The sequence below is a fragment of the Cololabis saira genome, chromosome 21 (assembly GCF_033807715.1).
Source record: "Cololabis saira isolate AMF1-May2022 chromosome 21, fColSai1.1, whole genome shotgun sequence".
NCBI lineage: Eukaryota > Metazoa > Chordata > Actinopteri > Beloniformes > Belonidae > Cololabis > Cololabis saira.
In genome coordinates this window covers 16,223,554-16,235,759 of record NC_084607.1, presented here as the reverse complement: position 1 = coordinate 16,235,759, position 12,206 = coordinate 16,223,554, and the positions used below count along the sequence as shown (strand labels likewise).

The following is a 12,206-nucleotide window of genomic DNA, read 5'->3' as shown; positions in this document are numbered from 1 at the left end:
AATGCCTTGTTTTTGTAAGTTACTTGGGAGTGTTTGCTCCGCCATTCCTCACTTCAGTGGGACAAGAGTCGATGTGTTAAAACGTGTGAGCAATCTTGGAAGGGAGGTTGGATCTGTCGCCAGCCCTCACCTGCAACAAAAACTAGTCGAGCAAAGCCAGAAGATGGTGATGCATTCTTAACAAGACACAACATGATACATCACACATGCCTGTTACAGAAATACAGTTGATAGAGCCCTCAAAAACAGCAGATAAGTACACTGAAAATACAGTAAATTAAACCAAACCTACAAAGAAATTACCTCATTGAGAAGCGGATATAAAATCTACTTGACAGCAGGGGAAATAATCTTGTACGATCTTGTCAATTAAGTACTTTTTCTTGACGCCAACTCTTAAATCAAATGATGGCAATATTGACATCAACCACATCAAACATTGTCTAATTAATGAATGAATATGGCTAAAGACTACAAAAGTCATGGCATATGCATAAAAGTTACCCAGGATGCTTCTTGTTGAGGAGAATGTTCCAAAAAAGGCTGGTGCATTTCTAACTCACCTCGGCCCCACCCATGTTTGCTCTGTGGAGGAGTAATCACAGATGAGCCGCTCTCTCAAGCTCTCTGCAAGAAAACAACTTGACACTGCGCTCCAGCACAACATTGTTGCTTAACTCTGAAAAGTAAGTCTAATCCAGTTATCTTAACAAAAGAATATCATCTAATTCTGTCTAGATCACCGTGTGTGGGGGAGGGTTGATTGTATTTTATTTTATAGAAGTCCATTTAAACAGTTCTTTCTGTAACTAACAAAAAAATAAATACGTAAAAAATACCTCTAGCAATTCACAAATGTAATCAACCTTTCACAGTTTAACGTTTTATATGAATGCTATCTTAAAGTTTAAATTCCAGGTGAAAATATACTGCATATTCTTTTGTACTGTGTCTGTAAATTGTGATCAGTCGGAAGATTAATTGATGTAAGTTTCCTTTTATGCTCCTTTTGCAGTCAGGATGCCAGAAACTGCAGAGGCTGTGTCAGCCACTCTCACCACCAACAGAAACTGCACCATAGAAATAACCAATGTCAGCAGTAGCTACTGCCTCATCAACCCCAAGTAAGTTCGGAAATGCGGCTGCAAGTTTATAAATTGTATAACTGATCTTAAAGAAAAGGGAAGTCATGATTGAAACCAAACACTGAAATAACCTGAATGAACATGCATTGCTGAAGTATTTACCAGACATACTGAAAATAATGACTCTCCATTAGTTAGACAGTTTAGCATTGTCTAATTGTAGGTCACCACAGGACCAGGAAAGCTCAGTGAAGAGTGTGTAGTAGTTTTATTCAGCCAATTGCCTTTTTTTAACAATTTAATGTCTGATTTTGTAGCTCAATAACAGAAACTAAAGAGAGGAATGAATAAGGTTTGTCTGTGCCTATTATAATGTGTGTCATGCTTCTGCATTTATCCCGCTTAGCTAGGACAGGGCGTGTTCTGGATGAGAGGTTTTACATGTGACATAACTTTCCCGAGAACATCTCCTTATCCATCATACAGCGACATGCGCTGCCTCATTGCACATTGTATGCAGGTACACTCACTGTTGCTTAGAAGTCCACAGTAGTACTCCCAGTCACCCTCCATCCATCAGCATAAGCTGTTTCACCCTGGAAAGTCCAGCACTCAAAAAGTACACTGACAAGCCCTGCAAAACTTTTTTTTTTTTTTTTCCTTCATCAAAAGTACCAGAAGGATGTTGTCAGGGGCGCCTCCAAAAATGTTTCATAGGGGGGGCCAGATGGGGCCACTTAAATTCTTGGGATGGACACCAAAACTAAAAGCCGTCATTACAGGATTGTATTATACTGTTGTAGTATAAGGCCTCAGAAATACTTAAAAAAACGCCTACTGATATACTTGGGTTTATTACGGAAGAGTATTACGGCCATGCAAGAGAAAAAATATTTGAGAGGGGAAGATTTTTTTTTATTGTGCACTTCGAGAAAAAAGTCGAAATGTCGAGAAAAAAGTCGAAATGTTGAGATTAATGTTGAAATACAATTTTGTGAATAAAGTTGAAATTTCGAGAATAAAGTTGAAATACATTTCATCTTTTTTCTCGAAATTCTACTTCAACATTAATATCTACATTTCGACTTTTTCCTCGACATTTTGACTTTTTTCTCGAAGTGCATAATGAAAAAAAAATCTTCCTCCTCTAAAATATTATTTTTATTTTTCTCCTGCCTGGCCCTAATACTCTTCCGTAGGGGGGGCCAGTGGGGAGGCCAGCAAATTTGTAGGGGGGGCCGTGGCCACCCTTGGCCACCCCCTGGTGACGCCACTGGATGTTGTAAAATTTGTCCGCTGATTAGCGGTGATGACAGAAATGTATCTTGTTCTCTCCTCCATAGGGTGTACATGTCCAGTGGCTTCAGCTACCACCCACCCCAGCCTACGGTGCGGCCCACAATGACGGAGGTGTGCTCCTTTACGAAGGATGACAACACTGTCACGGGCGCCGTGGGCCTGCTCACCTACGACCTGTTCCACATGCAGAGCCGGGTCTGCTCCGACCGCTTGGCCATCATGTTCTCCGTGCCTTTCGACGGCAACTTGTACAAGAACCGGCTGGCCGCGGGCGTGGTGGAGCAGTCCAGGTCCTGCGACAAACATCTGTACGACCAGATGTACGATGGGAAAGACCTCAGCAACTTCACCCGCTCCGAGGGGAACGGGTGCGGGCTGGAATATAAAGCAACGTATGTTGATGTGCGAGCCACGATGTCTTCGGTTGGCAGGGCTATTGTTAAAGTGGAGCTCTATGATAAAATGGGTCATTAGTGTGCACTATTGTGAGCTTCTGTTTTTCTTAATGCTTTGTTGTTTTTGTATCCACGGTGAATAAACTTCATTTGATGTGACCACTGTTGTCATCTTGAAAAAACATTCAGGCGATGAAGACTGATTTTGCTGTCATCTTTATTTTGTGTCTGCCGAAAGATATCAATATCTGACAGCCAGCTCATTGATTCCACATTAGCTTATGTCTTTGGGCCCATGTACGGTGTACTCTCCTTTCTCTTTGATTATGGCAATAAAACATTCAGACTTAATGCCCGTGTTACTTTGTGTGTAATCTGTTATCACTCCATATGCTTCCATTATTACTGATGAACAGTAATTATTTTTTAATCTCTTATTGGGATCCATCCAATTGTAATGTGTGGCAACAGATGGAATATCTGCATAGATCTTTTTTTAATCGACACAATAACAATGTTGTTCTTTACTGGCTACGATACTTTCCGTCTTACATGATTGTGTGGGATTGGGAAAAGAAAAGGTTCAGGAGAAGAATGAATGAAAAACTAAATGAGCTGTAGAGAGATCTGCCTCGACTTGAAACATTTGCTCAGACTTTGTTGCACAACACTGCAGGAACTGGATTTTTAAACCACCTCACTTAGTCAGTGGGACAATGCACAGTACTGTGGGACACAGTGGATGTGCCTCGTGAACGATCGAGGTTAGCTAGAGAGGATGAGGTCCCACGGGAAACTGTTAGAAACCGTTCCACAGACAGGTGTGGTTGTTTGATCAAAGATGTGAAAAGCGCTCAAATATTTGTTCTCATAGTTTTCTATGCGTGGGAGATGGCTTGATAATAATATATGTGGAAAGAGGGTGTGTCCGCGATGAATCAGGGTTGTGGTGCAACTGGGAGGGTGATGAGTGTCATCCATGAGTAAAAAAAGAAAAGAGAAAAAACTTTACCACCACCACTCAGCAAGGTACCGTCAGTCTTGGAGCTGTTTGAGTGTCTGAGCAGGTAAGAATGCTGCCTGTGAGGGGAAATATGTTTCTGTGGAGAGGATAAAGTTAGATGAGGCATGTGTTTGATTGTATCTTGCATTTGTTCATACAACGGGAGATCATTTTCTTCCATGCGTTCAGTGTCTCTTCATTATTGCGTGGTACTTAGTGCTGTAATGAAACTGGTGCACGGTTACAGTTCACAAGTGTTTTGAAGTCTCATTAGTCTGTGAAACGCTTCGTTGATGACTTGCGCTAGTCGGTGTGTGGCTTTGAAGGTCAGCGTAATGCCAAGCGAGTGTCAGCGGAGTATATCAGTAGAGCACAGGTCAGGCATATTTTTCCTGTAATGACTGCATTTCTCCGGGTTCCCGGGGAAAGACCCAGCAGTCACACCTTTCTCGTTGTGTGGTTCAGCAGGTTTGCATCCAAATTACCTCCGTTTCACGAGCAGATCTCACAACTATTGTGCCATGACGGAGTCGGCTGAAGCTGTAGCTGCGGATGTGTCCAGCAGGAGAAGCAACACCATTGAGATCGTAAATCTCACCAACAATTACTGCCTCATCAATCCCAAGTGAGTCATGGGGGGGTGGGGGGGTCAGAGATTTTGAGACCGACATAATACATAACATGAAAAAAAAGAAAGAAAAGTACCGTATTTTCTGGACTATAAGCCGCACCTGTATATAAGCCGCATCCGCTCTATTTAAAAAAAAAGATATGCAAGCCGCAAATATTTATGTTGTTAGATTAGATATTTACTACATGTACAGAACCATTTTGAACTGTAAATGATGTACATGTTTGTACCTAAATAGATCTATCCTAACAGTGTCTTTTAACACGGCAGCAACTTTGCTGATTAAAACTGGACAGAACCAAGAGAAAATAACCAGTATTTATTTATCTATTTATCTGTTTGAAATCTGCTTCTACCTACTTCTATCTGCTAAAGAAGAAGTAGCGTATTCTTCTTTGCATTTATTTTGTCTTAGTTTTGATTCTAATTCCGGTTAGAGCGCCCGAGCGGTGGAAGAAAAATCCACAGAATAGCCGCACCTTTGTATAAGCCGCATGGTTCAAAACCTATGAAAAAAGTAGCGGCTTATAGTCCAGAAAATACGGTAATCTGTGTATTTTTTTATGTTCCTGTTAGAGTGTACCTTGAGAATGGGGAGACGTACAACCCACCTCAACCAACAGTGCGCCCCCTGAAGACAGAGGTTTGCACTTTCACCAAATCCAGCGGGAAATCGACCGGAAGTGTCGGCGTACTCACGTACGACCTTTTCGAGAGGTCCAAGAACGACTTCATCGAGACTCTGGCCATCATGTTCTCCGTCCCCTGGGACTACCACCTGTACAAGAACTGGTTTGCAGTGGGCATCTATAAAAAAGGCCGTAACTGTGACAAAGATCTGTACAAAGAAATGTACTATGAGAAGAATGAGAAAGCGCATGGCTTCGTCAGGGCTGAGTCCACGGGGTCAGGAATCAATTACGTGGGCGACCACCTCGATATCAAAGCCACCATGTCTCCCATGGGCAAGGCCATCGTAAAGGTGGAGGTGTGGGACAAGCTTTTCACAGCCATGGGCCAGCAGGCTTATTAGGGAGCGCTCATGACGAGTGTTTCTGAATTATTCCCTCCACCTCATACTTTCTAAGAATGCATGTGTGATTTCACAGATGTTTTGTTGCAGCCATATTTCTGTCTGCCTGGGTATTACCCTTCAGTAAATCTGCTTAAGATCAGAGTTTCATTTGTTTTTAATCCTGGTAGAAATACCCTCTCTGTGAAGCCAAAGCCTCTCTGTTTTTTCAAAAGCGTTCAGTTTTTACGTGCCATCTTTAGAAATGGAAATCAAATGATGTGTCACCAAAGGATGAGTTCACATGGTTTAAGGAAATAAACAGAACGCTTGTGTGATGTTACCTTGACACAGCAGTCCGAGGAATGAAATAAACCTTGTTGTTGAAACAATTTGTGTACACGTGTCTGCTTAGTTTAGAAAAGTGCTGAAAAAGAAGTGGGATGGATATATTTGAATACAAAATGTCTTTTTAGCATTAAATACCATCCAAGGTAAGCTCTGTGGGTTTACGTCTTCATAACGATCACTCTGAGGGCTCCAGTGTTAATACCGCCATATGCTAATACAGTATTTACAATGCAATGAGATGAATCTCATTTTAAGAGTTTTATTTTATTCTTATGGTTGATTTTATATGCATGAAAAAATTAATAGCCTTATGGAAATACAATATTAGTCATGTCATTGTGTAGCTATTGTGGTTTAATCAATTCATTATATTGGGATAAAAACTTCAGAGCAGTCAGTTTATCTGCAAAAGCCTACATTTGAAAGGAAAAATCCTGCTCACAATCCTCACGTTTAAGCCTACTGTACTGCTATTAATTGACATTTTCGACAATACTACTACTTTCCATTAAAAACTATGGTGGCAAAGTAAAACAACAGAGCCAGAATCCAGTTTTTCAGCACATAACATCGCCGCATTCATTACATCTGAAAAGCTGAATCCTAAAAACACGTGCGTGCGACTCCAGCATCAGGCTGAAGACACAGATATTGCTCAGCAACTCACCACACTCATAAAAAGTATTTAATTGGGCACATACTGCAATCAGGATGTTTCATCTTATCATTAAAGATCTTATTTTGCCGTGTCTATGTGGATGCAGCTATCAACCTTACCAAAATCTTGGGCATTTACAGCAGGAGGCACACTATCAGCTCCTAAGCTCATCGGAAAATAGCAGATTCCAACGGTTGTGTTCCCAATCTCCAAACTGCCTTTGTGATTCTGATTTCCTATTAGCTCTATGTTGCTTTTGCAGCATTAAATGTTCCAGCCACAAAGACACGCAGATCAAAGGTTTTGCTCACTGTCATCACTAAATTTGCATAGCAGCCATACACAATAAAAGTCCTGAACTAGTTCTGTTCAGACACAATCCCTGAAGCTTTGCTGAGTGTCATATCGGAGTACTGAAGCACAGACAAAAAAAACACAAGGGGGCAATGAGCAGAAGCTTGTTTGTTAAAGGTTTAAAAGAGTTCAAACATTTGTTTTATATTTTTGCTTCCAACCTGTTCACTGTTTATGATACCTGGACTTAAGTCTGCTTTTATGCTTTGTATTATGTTGTTTACTGCATATGTTTGTGTGTGCTTTTATGCATGCATGCTTGTGTGTGTGTGTTTGCATGCTTTTGAGGTGAATATCTCTGAGCAGGAAGAACCCCGCAAGCAGATGTGGATATTTTATATCTAATAAATGCTTTGTGCTTTCTGTGATTTGTATTTTAGAATATTTTTTTTTTAAGTCATTCAGGAACAGAGCAGGCTTAGATGTCTTAAGCTGGCAAAATAAAGATGTGAGAAAAATGTGTCTTCTGGTGACGATAAAAGTAAGGAGCTCAGCGTTTGGTGCTGGAAACAGATGTTATTTACCTCTGAACAGGAGTGAAAAGATATTGTTCCTGGTAAACGCTGCAGTCTAAATCCGTTCAGGGTGTTAAAGAGAGAGATGGAGTTGGCCAAGTTAGCGCACAGGCGTGTCATTTCATGAGACTACAATCAGCTCATCGCTCTTGAAATAACACTGAGGTTGACACATGGTGTTAAGTATGTGCTTTTTTTTTACAGGGTTGATGGATGGATGGGTGGGGAGATGAACACAGCCATAGAGATATAGGTAGAGACGTCCAACGTCTACAGAAAAAAAGAAAAATACTCTTTATGCAACTGAATCTCTTAGGCCTTCCAAACCTTGCAATGTTACAGTTTAAGAACATGTTCAAGTTTGTTTAAATATATCTGAATCTAACTGATTGATGCATTTCTGGGACCTGACAGTGAACTGCAGCATTTTTAACAGCCAAAACGGCTGCACACCAAACACCAAAAAGCCACAATTAGCAGCGTCCTGTATAGTGTTCTCCCTCAGAGTGCAGAGACAAGGAGGAAGAAAGAATAGAGACAATGTCAGACTCAAGTCTACACAATATGCTCTCAAAGACTGCCATCTAGCGGCCGTCCCTGATCACAAATCAAAGATTGATTTCATCAAACACTCTGAGCACATCTTGGAAATAAGATATTCTAAAAATAAAATGAGGTAACAATACATTTTCTAGACCTTGTGGAGGAGGATGCTGCCGTATAATATTTTTATTTAAAGTGTGAAAAGACAGATATTTGGCAGGTTTTCATCAGAAAACTCAACTTAAATACAAAATCATCACCTGTTCGCCCTAATCGCTAACTTATCTTGACCTCCAGCTGCGTATTCAGTCGTTCTGACCTGATATATGTGAGGCTGAAGACGGGTGCCAACAGCTTTATCACCGCAGCTCACTTTCACACTTCCGTCTCGGTCAGTTTCACCTCTAAAACAACTGCAAAAGGAGAGCAAAAAACACAGAAATAGATTCAAAGGCCAGGCTGGAGTTTCTCTGATCTTCATTTCTGTTTTGTTCTTCCTTATTTATGCAGGTTATTTTTCGCAGACTCCTCAAGATTCCTCCAGATGATACCCCTCATGTTTCCCCTCATGTTTCTCCTGGCAGGCCCCGGGAATCACTTCTCCATTTTGGTTTGTTATTATTTTGGAAACTCAGCATGCGGGATAACACAGATGTGCGTTGTGTAAGAGTGAAGATAATATGGGGAAGAAACACAAAAGTTATCTCTATCTATACTTTAAAAATAAACCATTTATATGCCTGTAAAATTACAGGTACTCATAAAGGTCTCTGTTGTGATTAGTCGTAGTCATTTTTAGACTTTTAGACGCTGAAGCAGAAAAGATAAGATCTTGGAGATGATCAGTTATAACTCATCAACAGTGGATCGTTATTGAGTTTGAAGATGAAAAAACACCTTCACAAACACCTGCAGTAGAAATGTGCACTTGCAGAGATGACCCCAGAGAAAACAGCCCATCAGCTGCTCTCTCTCTTTGTTGTGTGCAGCGTTCCAGTTTTATCTCCTGGCCTGCTTTTTCACCCTGAATTCTTTCCCTTTCCATGTTTTTTTCGTTTTTTGTTTTTTTGTGAACAAACCCCAGCGTCTCATGTCTGCCCAAGGTCAATACCGAGTACAGTTCACGTGTTCAATGTAAACGCATATTGGATTTACAATCTTAAAGGTAGCCCGCTGAAATAAACGCTGATGCTTGGCACGGTCGAGTCTAGCAGCTCTGCTTTGTCAGCTAAAGGGTGATAGCAAGTCAGTGCTGTGTTTAGCACTTGCTTCCAGGTTGTAAAAAGAAGGTAATTATCGCAGCTTTGAGCGCAGCGCTCAGTCGTTTATCATCATGCTGCATGTTTTTAAGTTCATGTTCATTGCTTCCCTTGTGTCCGTTCCCTGGGATTTTCTTCTCTCCTCCCTTCAACACGTCATCTTTATGGTTTTAGTATTTGTTTGTTGGGTCTTCTCACCTGCTCCTGATGTCTGCAGTGTATGCAGTATTTCTAACTCGACTGGTAAGTAGTTGTGCGGGCTACTGTACACATGTATGTACGTGTATTTTTTCTATCTCTCTCTTTAGATGTCTAGCGCCATTAGATGTCGATTTTCCTCATTATCCGTTTCAAATCCGTAAAGTTGACCGTCAATTTGGTGCAGGCCTTTTCCTTTTCCCGTCACCCTCGGAGAACTGAAGGATATTTCTACTTCAAGTCGTTCAAACGCTCAACTCGCACGCCAACAAGGTTCCTCATGCCGTGTACTTCTTTGAATGTATTCTGACTGATCATTGGGCAGTTCTGATGTGGAGCTCACTTGAACGTGCAGTCATCTGGTGCCAGCGAGATGTCAGCCAGCTGAAGGTTCGGCTCCGAAACGGCAGTGCCAGCTGCCCGATGCTCACACCGCAGAGAAATTACACATGTCATGTTGAATGACTCGCATCAGTGGTTGTAATCTTTTTCATTTTCATCAGTTCTGGCATAACTCCAACTCTTGCAAGTGGGCATAAACTAAGTAAAACATGGAATATAAAGTAATCATAACAAATAAAGACCTCCTATCAATAGCTCATGGATACCTTGGGGTAGGTTGTTTTATCCTGTTGTTGAACTTAACCTGATTTGACTGGAGCCCCATATAAAGCCCAGAAGCTGACACTGCCAGCATCAATGCCAAACTAATGCCGCGCTGCTAACTCTGCCAAAACAAGGAGCAGACGACACAGGGATGCTGTTAACTGCCATGCTCCGTTCATCCAGAGCTGTGCGACGTCACAGACATCTTCTCCTAAGCTGAGGAAACCCAATATCACCAGACACCTGCAACTGTCCGTGCAGCTGAGCCTGTGTCTGCAGGGATAAAGGAGAGCCGTACAGACACTAACTAATAACTAATATAATATAAGAGTAGGGCCATTAAGTACCTTTAAGTACCATCAGTGAGATCAGCTAGAAACACTTCTGTCTTAAAGAAGTCTGAAATGTGCTGCTGTTATAGCTCAAATCTAAACTAACGCCGATGGCACCGTTCCTGATTTGGATCATTTAGAAATAATATTTTTTTCATTAATTAAAGGTTCTCAGGGCGTAATTTCATCCCTGCAGCTTCAAGTCCATCCTCTTCAGGCTTAAGAGACTGGAATCAGATGGGCTGATGGATACAAGTTAAAGCAGCTAAGTGTGTTAAGTCGTTGTGATGTGGTCAGCTGGCAGGACCAAGAGTGAACTACAGCCTGAAACTTCCCAGATGACCGGATCTATTAGAGCATGCTGTTTGGTTTTATAAGGCTTTACGAAAACTAACATCACTGTGTGGTCACATATTTTAAAAAAGCATCTCTATCTCTCTTCCAGACGAGTGCCAATGTCGCTGAAGACAGAAAACACAAAACGTGATGAAATAAACTCATGCAAATGCACTTGAAGCTGATCAGCTCTAAGTCGGCGTTGGGGTGAGGTAATGAGGGTTAGGTAACTGAGCACTTCCCAACAGTTATAAGTGAAATGAACACATTTTGTGACATATATGTCCGATAAACACATTTGATCGTATGATAACTGAGAAACCTCAGTGACACAGGTGACGTGCCAAAATCAAGCACCTCGTTAGGACCTGGTTGAGACAAACATCCCGGCTCGGTTCCTTCCAATTACTCCATCTAGCTCAAAGATCTATTTAAAGAGAAGGAGAAACGTATCTCTCACAGGCCGTCTGTCCATAGCCGGACAAAAATCCCAGCTCCACCCGTAGGCTCTGGGTCAAGGTCTGCTCATCACGTCCATGATCTCTACATAGGTCTGGTAAGTGGGGATTGAATAGATCGGACTCTAGATGCCAAATCTCCCATGTTTTTATGATTAAGGAAGCATTTGAAGTCTTTACTCCAAGAGTAGACAAACTGAAACGGCCAATTTGGGGAGTCTATGAAAACATTTCTACTCACAACCCCCCCCTAAAAACTCTGTCTTACACAGTGGAAATCAATCATTGTTTATTAGACGGTGAGACGATATAGACAGATTTCTGAAGGGTTTAGGAATTAATTTTTACATAACTCTCAAAAATGGCAATATTTTGTCAAACAGAGAATTTTTGTCTTAATTTTTCCTGTTTCATTTTCATTTACTCTGGCCTGGTAATCATTTATCTGTGCCTTTGAAAAAGTCCTAAGCAGCCCTTATCTTTTTATTCATTGATTTATTAGATTAATCACAGTTTTAATGACCCGACATAATTATATGCACAAAACATTTTCTTTTTGTATATTAAATAGTCTGGAAAATGAAAATAGATGTAATTAAAACTTTATTAAAACAACAAGACCAGAGTGTTACAGCCACTAGGGGGTGATGTTTCCTGCCTAAGGTGATTTTGAAGCCCTCATGTTCATTAATTTGAGTTCGGGTGGCCTATTTGACGTGTATAAAAGGCAAACACGACTTGTTTAGCAAACAACTGATCTGACACGAATGGTAAACTATCATTTTCATGTTTTGCGCAGTCATATTCAGCATAATGGCACCAGAAATGGAGTCTGGTTTGCCCTAAAGATAAGGAGCGGAAAAGAATTGGATGAGATTAGAAGGGGGGTGGGAACAAGGATGACCCGACATCTAGAGAGGAAGAAGGTCACCAAACACACTTTCCAGCCCATCCCAGACACACGCAAAAAAGAGGCCCACAGGGTAGCGTTGTGTGTGCCAGATGAGGGTGTGATACATAACTGCTGTCACTGCTTCCTTCACAACGTGAGCACATGCACAGCATAGCAACTACGCCTTAATATACCGCTCGCTGAAGACACAGAAACACTACCTGGAGCAGGAAAATAAATAAATACAAGGCCATCTGCTTTACACTCAGGGAAAAAGAG

General features: G+C 41.3%; 2 protein-coding genes across 4 annotated transcripts; both read left to right on the top strand.

Annotated features, from left to right (window-relative positions):
- Nucleotides 1-547: 547 nt before the first annotated feature.
- Nucleotides 548-3,137, top strand: LOC133421929 (uncharacterized). The gene is made up of 3 exons (XM_061711731.1): nt 548-686; nt 1,016-1,124; nt 2,429-3,137. The coding sequence occupies exons 2-3, from the start codon at nt 1,021-1,023 to the stop codon at nt 2,856-2,858; spliced, it is 534 nt and encodes a 177-aa protein (XP_061567715.1). The 5' UTR covers nt 548-686; nt 1,016-1,020; the 3' UTR covers nt 2,859-3,137.
- A 475-nt stretch (nt 3,138-3,612) lies between these two features.
- Nucleotides 3,613-5,817, top strand: apnl (actinoporin-like protein). 3 transcript variants are annotated; one of them, XM_061711451.1, is made up of 3 exons: nt 3,613-3,846; nt 4,248-4,407; nt 4,990-5,817. In XM_061711451.1, the coding sequence occupies exons 2-3, from the start codon at nt 4,304-4,306 to the stop codon at nt 5,444-5,446; spliced, it is 561 nt and encodes a 186-aa protein (XP_061567435.1). In that variant the 5' UTR covers nt 3,613-3,846; nt 4,248-4,303; the 3' UTR covers nt 5,447-5,817. The 3 variants fall into 3 exon arrangements, with proteins under 3 accessions (XP_061567435.1, XP_061567434.1, XP_061567436.1); XM_061711450.1 differs by having other exon boundaries at nt 3,614-3,846; nt 4,251-4,407; XM_061711452.1 differs by lacking the exon at nt 3,613-3,846 and adding an exon at nt 4,041-4,158 and having other exon boundaries at nt 4,251-4,407.
- The last annotated feature ends 6,389 nt before the right edge of the window (nt 5,818-12,206 follow it).

Excerpts from the sequence above, each read along its gene's own strand:
- LOC133421929 (XM_061711731.1), top strand. The coding sequence starts at position 1,021 with ATGCCAGAAACTGCAGAGGCTGTGTCAGCCACTCTCACCACCAACAGA. Across the intron at positions 1,125-2,428 it reads TACTGCCTCATCAACCCCAA|GGTGTACATGTCCAGTGGCT; the intron begins GTAAGTTCGGAA and ends TCTCCTCCATAG.
- apnl (XM_061711451.1), top strand. The coding sequence starts at position 4,304 with ATGACGGAGTCGGCTGAAGCTGTAGCTGCGGATGTGTCCAGCAGGAGA. Across the intron at positions 4,408-4,989 it reads TACTGCCTCATCAATCCCAA|AGTGTACCTTGAGAATGGGG; the intron begins GTGAGTCATGGG and ends TGTTCCTGTTAG.